Source organism: Ceratina calcarata, unplaced genomic scaffold, assembly GCF_001652005.2.
Source record: "Ceratina calcarata isolate Rehan_Ccalc_2016 unplaced genomic scaffold, ASM165200v1 scaffold371.2, whole genome shotgun sequence".
NCBI lineage: Eukaryota > Metazoa > Arthropoda > Insecta > Hymenoptera > Apidae > Ceratina > Ceratina calcarata.
The window spans coordinates 631932-641816 of record NW_017160229.1 but is presented as its reverse complement, the minus strand read 5'-3'; the positions used below and the strand labels follow the sequence as shown (position 1 = coordinate 641816).

At 38.3% G+C, this 9885-nt stretch overlaps 4 protein-coding genes across 7 annotated transcripts in view; 3 read left to right on the top strand and 1 right to left on the bottom strand.

Annotated features, from left to right (window-relative positions):
• Positions 1-1020: 1020 nt before the first annotated feature.
• Positions 1021-1705, top strand: LOC108625806 (allergen Api m 6-like). The gene is made up of 3 exons (XM_018026094.2): positions 1021-1222; positions 1384-1490; positions 1561-1705. Exons 1-3 carry the CDS (start codon positions 1171-1173, stop codon positions 1654-1656), a joined length of 255 nt encoding a protein of 84 aa, XP_017881583.1. The 5' UTR covers positions 1021-1170; the 3' UTR covers positions 1657-1705.
• A 1861-nt stretch (positions 1706-3566) lies between these two features.
• On the top strand, positions 3567-4208 carry LOC108625804 (cysteine-rich venom protein 1-like). Its single transcript, XM_018026091.2, has 3 exons — positions 3567-3677; positions 3743-3870; positions 4014-4208. The coding sequence occupies exons 1-3, from the start codon at positions 3626-3628 to the stop codon at positions 4113-4115; spliced, it is 282 nt and encodes a 93-aa protein (XP_017881580.1). The 5' UTR covers positions 3567-3625; the 3' UTR covers positions 4116-4208.
• Positions 4209-5324: 1116 nt separating this feature from the next.
• LOC108625793 (protein cortex) lies at positions 5325-9708 on the bottom strand. The gene is given in 8 exon segments (XM_026814262.1): positions 5325-5671; positions 5767-6293; positions 6402-6542; positions 8023-8182; positions 8258-8308; positions 8310-8766; positions 8827-9045; positions 9163-9708. Coding segments are annotated over 8 exon segments (1893 nt in total). The 5' UTR covers positions 9340-9708; the 3' UTR covers positions 5325-5510.
• Positions 7491-9885, top strand: part of LOC108625792 (mycosubtilin synthase subunit C-like) — a 16392-nt gene continuing 13997 nt past the window's right edge. Inside the window, exons 1-2 of one of the 4 annotated variants that reach the window (XM_026814253.1) lie at positions 7491-7702; positions 7896-8074. The gene's annotated coding sequence lies outside the window, so the exon portion shown is untranslated. Of the gene's footprint in view, positions 7703-7831; positions 8075-9885 lie in introns of all 4 variants that reach the window. The other 3 variants (XM_026814252.1, XM_026814251.1, XM_018026069.2) reach the window with 3 other exon arrangements.

Here is a 9885-nt window from a genome sequence, read left to right as displayed (position 1 = left end):
AACGACTAAGTGTATTAATTGTTATTCATAATAACGCACGAACAACAATTTCCTTGCATTGTTATTCATGTAGTTTGTTAAACGCTTCGTACTGAGCGGAGCGCTTGTTCAAACGCGTGAAAGGCCGGGCGGACGGATCCGAGTCCGGCTCCCGAGTCGGAGCCCGCGTCGACCGAGCGCTCTGATTGGTCTGTGTTTTTCGTTAATAACTCGGTAACCAAGCCCTATCCTGCATTTTGCAAAAGGAAATTGTTGTTCAGGAAGACCCTCCCAATCTGCCATTTTCGGAACACCCTGTATGTGTAAGGAGTCACATTGGCAACTCGCAGCTCCGAGAAATAAATGGAAAACGGTTGTCTATAAGATACAGGGAATTTTCTTTTAAGTATTGTTACTAAGGCTCGAATTTATAGTCGATTCTCGCACTTGGCACTCAGCACTCAAGTGCGTCCAACCGTTGCGCGTTCAGTGTACACATTTATGTTATGTTCAGATTCTAAAAGTTTTATACTTCATGTTTGAAAAAGAAGTGAAAGAAGCGGAAAAGGAGAAAAACTATTGCGCAGCTATTCGACTCCTCTTACTTCTTTTTAAACATAACAATGTGTACATTGGTGGGACGCACTTGAGTGCTGAGTGTCAAGTGCGAGAAGCGACTATAAATTCGAGCCTTACTGCTGAAAAACGAAACTCGTGTATCGGCGTTTTTAGCGTAGCTAAACGTGTTATTAGACGATAAAATATTGATTATCATACATAATTGATGCTTCGTTAGCGCTACTAGAATTATGGCTCAAGTTTCAGTTTATCGGAAAATTTTTTAAAACCATTCGATAATCGTTGCAGTACGCGCTTGTTTTCTTCACGATAAATGCAGAAACACGTTGGATGTTTTTCAATGTAGGTGTTAATTTCGCCACGTGGAACCGAGTTACGTGTAGTGGTTACCTCTGAAGAATATGTACGAGGAAAGCGTTTGTGCGCGGCTAGCAACAATAATAAAGTAGGTACAACTTGGTAATTCCTCATTGATTAATCATTGTTTGCGGAGACTACAGAATGATAGACGCGAGGTCGTATGCAAAGTCTATTCGTCGAGAATATAAAAGCCGAGGATATCAGTGGTCTTTGTCCAAAAGAAAAAAGACTTGAACCAAGTTGAACTATATCATGTCGCGATTCGTAGTATTAGCATTGGCGATAGTTGTTGCTGTGTTTATTTGTAAGTACCATTAAACGATTCTATTTAAGACACAAAATTGTCTCGTAGTATAATTAATTAATTTGTCAATTTCACCATATAATTTTTTTCCGTACCAAATCGAAATAATAAATCGATGAACAACGAACTATGAATTTTTTACCACTTTTTAATGTCTCTAGGTCAGACAGCGGCTCAAGATCAGCAAAAATGTCCAGTGAATGAAATTTGGTCACGCTGTGCTAGAAGTTGCGAGGGAACTTGTGCTAGACCCATAGAATGTTTACCCGTAATTATTTCTAATTAAAGAATCACATTTTCAAAGTACGTTTGTACATTACTTTGACAATTTGTTTCAGAATTGCTTAGAAGGAAGTCCTGGTGGCTGTCGTTGTCAGTCGGGATACGTGAGAAATCTGAAGAACGATCAGTGTGTATTACAACAGGATTGTTAATACCATTACAAGGATTGTTAATGCAATAAAGAATATTTTGTCATCTGAACACTGTAATTATTAAGTACCATTCCTTTATAATATCTTAAAAATATATGAAGAACCGTGATAGAGGATAAGTGACACAATTACATTAGTCATAATACAAAGTGCATTTAAAAACGCTACGCTCTCGTCAAATTATTATGAAAAGCAGATTAGAAACATAGTTATTATCCGATGGAGAAGTACAATCCGTTGTTATCAACAATTCCATTAGATTATAATTATGTAGTTTGTAATTTTATTTGTAACTCGTTTGAACTTGGGCGAACCGTGCCAGGGAGCCGACTAGTGACCAAGTATGTCGACTCAATGTCTAGCTACACAGACGTGACGGCACCGCAACAGTACCGTACCGCAGTGAGAACGCAATGGGAACGTAGGTCTCCGTAGGTCGGAGGACAGGGTGTAGGAAAAAACGTGTAAAAGCAGGGAGCTCAGGGGTCCACGTTTGACACCGAATCGGCAGACGGGGACTGCCTGCTGCTTAGGATTCACTACTTACGTCCTACTACTGTCCTAAAGACTACGGCACTGACAATTACGTCCTCCGACCTACGGAGACCTACATTCCCATTACGTTCCCACTGCGGTACGGTGCTGTTGCGGTGCCGTCACGTCTGTGTAGCTAAACCTTCAATCGGGTTTGCTTAAGAAAGGAGAGAGACACACATACGACCCTAATCTAACCCTTACAATTAGTGTTAACCTCGGTGGCTGTAGGACGTGGACGATCCAGGGAGGATCAGTTCCTTTTGGCCACTAGATAATTAGTTAAAGGTGTGACTGGGTCATTCTTGGTTTTTCAGTACAATAATACCAGAAATCTCAGGTATGAATATTGTCAGTTTGTGTAGCGAAGTCTATAAATTTGTATCTATACGCCTCCACAAAGAATCATCACGCTTCATAAAGAAAAACTTTAAGGTGTCTTGTAAATTAGTTCTTCTACTTGTCTCTATTAACCCTTTCGTTTCGAGTGCCGGATATATTCAGCATCGGGGCGACGACTTGTGCGTACGAGCGCCGGATATGCAGGGTTCTCATAATTTTTCGCTCGGCCGGAAAGTGGGGACGACGCGACCATGGTGGGGACTGGTACTTAATGGGGGTATGCTAGGCATGGTCGCATGAGGAGAATAGTAGTGGGGATCGAAATACGGGCGAAAATGAGGGGAAGCGAGCCGTGCGCGAAAAATTATGAGAACCCTGCGGATATGTCCGGTATCCACACGGTCATTCACGGAAATTCCGTTCAGTGACGGTACTTTGGCGGATTGGACTGCCGACGCGAAAGGGTTAATTTGTTCGAGCTTACCATTTCCGTTTTGCCAAAAGTGATCGTCCTACGAATTATGTTTAACGAGGTGAAAAGAGACAGACATGGCAGAGTGCATAAAATAAAAAAATAATGAAGACCACAAATGGTCTTAGGAAGTATCACGCACTATTTTTCAACATAGTACGTTACATTCGTACGAACACCTGAATCGATAGAAAATGATCTAATGTACGAAAGAGAATGAACATGAATAGACATATTTCATCTAGTATATCACTAAATAATTTGTATTCTTCTAATAAACTTGAATCAACACATTAATTGCAAGAGTAACTCATTTCCTGTTCGTGAAATTTGTAATTAAAATTGCCTATATTATCACGTATTTCATTCGTATAAATCGTTATGCTTGAAGAACATAAAATATTGATTGACAGCAAGGACAAAACTAACACGTTACAATTGATCATTTTCTTTAAATGAAAGGCCGTTAATTACTCATCAGTTGTTTGCTGAAACGATAAGACGACGTGCGAGGACGAATATAAATTACATATGAAAAAGTTAGTATAAAAGTCGCTTCCGAGTTGCTTCTAACGTTATAATTGAAAGTTTTGTAAAGAAAGTGATATCGAGGAAGAAAACATGTTTCGATCCACCGTACTTTGCATTCTCTTTGTTACTGTCATCTTTGTTCGTAAGTATCTTATTAATCTGTAATTTCGGCTGTCGTAATCACCAATGCGGAACTTGTTTTCTCAGTTCAAAGAGAGACAGTGGCACAAGGATCTCCGTTATGTCCCGTGAACACAAGTTATCAACTTTGCGGAACAATGTGTGAACCAACTTGTGACAATCCTCACCCCAATCCTGAATTTTGTCCAAGTCTCGTGAGTATTATTACTATGATAAATGATTACAAAGTTATAAATAATAAGACATTTGCAAGTCTATTAAATAGGTTCGACAGCTACTTGAGACATTAGCGAGAAGATCATTTTATATATTATTTAAATGTTTATTTTTATTCTAGGAATGCACGAGGTTCACTGCTGCCTGTCGTTGTCTCAAAGGATACGTGAGAGATATGAACAGCAACCAGTGTATAGAGCTTAGTGAATGCCCGTCGTCTTAAAGAACCGTACATATTCAAATATTTGGGATCTTAACTTGTTTTTAAAAGTTCTTATGCACCTATGTAACAATATATGATGTTCTTCAAGCATTATACCAAGCATATACATTATCCAAAAAAATCTTTCCATCAATAATATCATCCTCAATTTGAAACATACCAGCCGATAAAACAGTTTCGATTTCGTTTCATTTTATATACAAATGAAATTGTTATTGAAATTCAAAATTTCAAGTTCTAGCATGCACTTTTCTACCAGGGCGATGATTAATTAATTACCATTTGCGTTTTAATACCTTGCATAAATATTTCAAGCTAACAAATTTTACGGCATGTTATTGCCAGACGTTATCTTCAGAGATACATCTTGTACAAAACGCATGCAAATTCGTATAGAAAACAGGAATATATAAATGGGTAATTTTAGCCACTTCGGCTTCAGAAACGAAAAGGACTATATAGTTTCAACAGTCAACATGTCTTGTTTCGCAAATTTTCGTGCTCCTCGTTGCCGTGCTCGTCGTTTGTAAGTTACTTCATAATATTTTACAACATCACATCTTGTCACCCAAACGAGATCGTGAACATTTATAGAATTACGTGCGAACCAAGTTGCAACAATTCAAACCCGAATCACGAATTCTGTTTCGTAATTGTAAGTACGATAAAGGCTAATATTATACAACGAGTTTATTATATTTCAAAAAAGCTCTAGAGAGACTCAAGCTTGCCGATGCGTCAATGGAACTTTCAGAAGCGCGGATTCGGAATGTGTTCCACTTGATCAGAGCTTGACTTACAGAAATTAAATATACATATGAGCCGTTCAGTGCACACATCGATTAACTCCACTTTTTGAAAAATCATAAATTTATGTGTCAAAGCACTTGGTATAGTCATAACTTGTGCTTTGACACATAAATTTAAGATTTTTCAAAAAGTGGAGTTAATCGATGTGTGCGCTGAACGGCTCATATATCGTTATTTCTATTAAACCCTGTGCAGCAAAAGAAATGTACACGCAATAAAACGATTTTCGGCTTCAATTCTATTCCTTACTTCTAAACTGTGTAAATAATAAAATTGTCAACTTCTCATAAGTTTCCTACTCGTGTTATGAATTCTCATTAAAATTTAAATTTATTACTAATAATTATACATATTTAAACATATTTAATAAAAATACAATAAAAACATATTTGTCTTTTCTTAATAACGTTGATGGCACATGTAGCATATTTGAAATATGAGCTGGGCTTGACGAGAATTTTAGACCAATCAAAATTAGCCTCTTGATGGCCAGTTCTGCTTAAAAGGTCTTTAATTTCATAAGAATGAAACATGAAATGACATCCAAATACAAATCGGTTCGATCAACTAAAAATGTTCAATATTCTATCGGATATTGAAAAATCGAAAGTCCTTGAAGTTTGCGTTTTTCATGTTATCCCTTGCTTCTCTCCTATTCTCATCTTTCTTCTTCTTTTCTTTGTGACGGCATGGATACTCGTTACCAAAGAAATTCCATATGGACGTCGGCTCACCAAGTTGGACAGCTACGAGCAATTAACAGTTACCATTTGCAATTGTTTCGAGGATCCAGTAGAAGAATAAAGAGATATCAGATCAGATTCAGGCAACGATCGATTACCTAATTGTGAGTAATCCGGACTCCACATAATGGAGTACACTCTGGATTCCTGCTCAACGGGTAGAACGTCGACGATGCGATCGAGACTAGCCAAAACTGGCATCACGGTGCACCAATCGCCGCCGCGTTCCTTGCGGTAGTGCCAGTGTACGACCAGTTCTCCGGTGAGCGAATTCCACGCTAGGTTCACGATCGTCCCTTTGAAGGAAACCTTGCGGTAAGTGGCGCCCAATGTTGATTCGTTCACGTTCCAGAGACCGAGGCAACCGCCGAAACCGACACACAGTCGTCCACCTTCTCGAGGATGCCAAGCCATTGCGCTGATGTATTCGTAATAGAAGATATAAAGGTGAATCATCAGGCTTGGCCAGAAGAAAATTCGAACAGCTCCATCGGCGCAGAGAGCTGCGATGTATTTGTAGTTGCAGGAAAATGCGAGGGACAGCACTTCCTCCTTGTCGGTTTCACAAGAATTCGTCGGTTTCCCAGTTTTGCCATCGTACGACGTGATCATTCCATTGCAACCTCTGTAAAAAGAATCAAGCATCATATGCTAATAGTACATATGAGAATTTTTAAAAATCTTTGTATCTGTTTGAGTAGCCGGAAAAAAATAAGTGAAACCACTTTATTACTTTAAACTTTGATTTTGAGCTGCGATGTATTTGTAGTTGCAGGAAAATGCGAGGGACAGCACTTCCTCCTTGTCGGTTTCACAAGAATTCGTCGGTTTCCCAGTTTTGCCATCGTACGACGTGATCATTCCATTGCAACCTCTGTAAAAAGAATCAAGCATCATATGCTAATAGTACATATGAGAATTTTTAAAAATCTTTGTATCTGTTTGAGTAGCCGGAAAAAAATAAGTGAAACCACTTTATTACTTTAAACTTTGATTTTGTACATTGTATTTTTATTTGTCTGAATTCCTTGAAACACACTGAATGTTAATATAAATGATGAAATCTGAAAATAATGATAATTCAAAATGAGAATGTATCAAATCAAATGTATGAAAATCAGCGGTGTAACTTTAAAGGATAGGAGTTTTTCTGGCGGGTTTACTATTCAGAAAATGAATAATCGCTCTCAATTTACTTGGAATATATGATTACTCGGACTAGCGGGTTTTCTAAAAGTCCGAAGTGCGGGTTGTCTATCTTTCTCGGACTAGCGGGTTATCTCTATTTCTCGGACTAGCGGGTTTTCTATAAGTTCGGATTGCGGGTTGCCTATCTTTCAGAAATGCGGGTTTACTGGGTTCTGAAAGATTTCACTGAACAGACAGAATTTGCAACAGAACAGTTCACAAAGTTGTGCTTGTTGATTAGCGGGTTTTCTAAAAGGAAATCAACAAGCGCGGGTTCTCTTATAACTTTGTGAACTAAATGCGGAGAACACTCACTTAGAAACACACAGCTACACGTGAAAACTCTTTTCACTCCTTAGATATTCTGCGTGGTACTTAACAAAGAAAATCATTCTTTTTCGTTTTAACGTACTGCTTGTTCGAATAGCGACAGCGGACTGACATTGCTCTGCCTTTCTTCTAAACAAAGCATTCATGCAGGTTCCGACAGGACCAAGGACATGACTTCATGCGTTTAAATCTCAAATGGTTGGATATATAGAATATCCGGTGATAAGATTAGAACGCTTTTCCGGCGGCCGTGCCGGCGGACAATGAGAAACGCGCTTTCATCGAGTCTAGTCTTATACTTAATTAGTAAGCGTTGAAATATTACATTGAATATAAGTGACTGATTTGCGTGAAAAATGCAGAATCCTTACTTATGATTAAACAGTATCTATTATTTATATTACATAAAAATTCATAAAGTTTATAAATTCTGGAATAATGAACTTTAATCAGTGCCATGTGTTTGTTTTTCTCTCCGAGTCATATTGAAAAAATCAGAGATCTACTGCTATACGAGTACGTATAAGAAATTTTCCAAACCAAGCGATCTATAAGTTATATTAATGAAATAAATACTTTGCAAATTTGGAAAAATTTTTGAATTTGAAAGGGTACTTCTTGCAATTCGATTTTCTCAATTTATAGCATTAAATATTATTTGTGATTCTGGTGAACAGAATGTTCTGAACCGATGAATTTCGATGAGCAGGACTTTATATTTTCTTCTCTCTCATCCTCTCCCAACCAAATCGATAAGTGGACTCGATAAAAAATATTTAGTACAGAAAAGGATTCTTCAGAGGAAAAGTTTACAATTCTATCAATCGAATACTTACACTAGTAGTTGTCGATCGTTTTCGGACCAGCAGACGCAGTGATCATAACAAGGTAAGTCAGTTTGAATCGCCTGTTCACATTTCGTGGACCAAATCATTTTCTTCGTTTCGCAGCAGTAAAGTTTGACATCGGACGACGTGCAAATGGCCAGCATACTACCTATTAATAATTCTTATCGATGAAACTCTTCTTTGTTTTACTCATTTATATTAGTAATACTTATTTTACATTTACCCGCCTGTTTCCACTTTAATGCGTGGACATTGCCTATGTCCACGTTGCTTAAAGTCTGGCCCGAGGAGCAAGCACGAGTATCGTAGAACGTGACGATGTCTTCTGACACGGCCGATATCACATCGTTCGAGCCCCAATCCATCATCTGGCCCCTGTCTAAAATAATAACAAATCGAATTCGTACTCATTTTTATAGTACCAGTGAATAATAATAAATTTGAAAGAGACGCACTTCGAAACCCAGGAACATCTAATATAGAATCTATGGAACCTATCAGTGGTTTTGCTCGAGGCTTCGACCACCACATGCCATTCTCTGGGTCATTTTCATACTTCCAGAGTTCCTTAGGCCTCGCCGCTAGTGTCCCCGATAGTTTCTTCACGCTCTTGTTATTTGATCGATATAAGGATCCTAGAACTTTTCTTTGTCCTAAGCCTGGAATCACATTTCCCTCCTCCATCAGTTGATGCATGGATTTCTTACGCCAATTCGTCGATAACGCTTTTACCTTCAATAGAAAATCTTAAACCGATCGCTGTTGCTATTCGAAAGATCGAGAATAGTTTACCTGTTCTAACACGTCCAACGTATTCTCTTTGAGAACGGTTTCCGCTTTCCTTGTTAAAAGATAATGCGACGCGTCTGCATTGAATTTGCTCCGAATGAACCTGTCACCCGTGCAAACATCCTGCGGGATCGCATAACGTCGTGGCTCCGAGGCGAACCCAGGATCCGCTTTATTGACGGTGGACGGAAAGCAAGAGTCTCGAACTCTTGAAACGTTCCCCTAAACAAAAACAAAAGACGCGGGGTGAAGAAGCGGTAAGCGGATTTACGAGCGTGCGAGAAAACGAAAGGATATGATTTTCAATACAAATGCCCTTCGTAATTTTAAAAGAGATCAACGCTTGACAATACCTAAATCGAATGGCCGCGTATATAGAAATAAATGAAATGTTCTTACAGACTCTACGTGCTTGTCCAGCAAGCGTAGCCGCGGCAGCCGCACCAGAGATCTTCTCTGCGGCGTTACATCGATATCCTCGCTTCTGTTCTCATCCAACAACAATCTTCTTCGCATTTTCCGACTTATTAACGTATAATAATAATAATTGTAACTATTCGTGTTGCTGTTTGAGAAAATGATTCGAATTCTAATCGACAATTTATCATTAAAAGTATATAAAATTACCACTGCATTCTTAATTCGCCAGCTGTTCGTACAAGTGACAGCTAAATCGAACTGATAAAAGTTTGTCGAACCGATCAATAATCACGATAAGAATCGACTAAATCTTCGAACTATAAGACGAGTAGTAAGAAGTGTACATAAACAAAAGACGGTTTGTGTGGTTTGGCAAGTAGAAGAAATGTGTGATGAAACGTAGAAGTATAAGATTTTCATTACATTTATTTGTCATCATTGTTGGAAATGGGTTTAAGAAATAAATAATCGGGTTTAAATCTTTAATTGTATCAATTTTTATTTGAACCTATACGTTTGGAAGTTACATGCTTACGAATGGACTAGAGAACAGATAGAATTAAACAAAACACACAGAGCCAATGATCCCAACAAATCTGTTGATATTCCAGCTAATAGTTAATTTACTAAATAATTGAAATA

Excerpts from the sequence above, each read along its gene's own strand:
- LOC108625806 (XM_018026094.2), top strand. The coding sequence starts at position 1,171 with ATGTCGCGATTCGTAGTATTAGCATTGGCGATAGTTGTTGCTGTGTTT. Across the intron at positions 1,223-1,383 it reads AGTTGTTGCTGTGTTTATTT|GTCAGACAGCGGCTCAAGAT; the intron begins GTAAGTACCATT and ends TAATGTCTCTAG. Across the intron at positions 1,491-1,560 it reads GACCCATAGAATGTTTACCC|AATTGCTTAGAAGGAAGTCC; the intron begins GTAATTATTTCT and ends AATTTGTTTCAG.
- LOC108625804 (XM_018026091.2), top strand. The coding sequence starts at position 3,626 with ATGTTTCGATCCACCGTACTTTGCATTCTCTTTGTTACTGTCATCTTT. Across the intron at positions 3,678-3,742 it reads TGTTACTGTCATCTTTGTTC|TTCAAAGAGAGACAGTGGCA; the intron begins GTAAGTATCTTA and ends TTGTTTTCTCAG. Across the intron at positions 3,871-4,013 it reads CTGAATTTTGTCCAAGTCTC|GAATGCACGAGGTTCACTGC; the intron begins GTGAGTATTATT and ends TTTTTATTCTAG.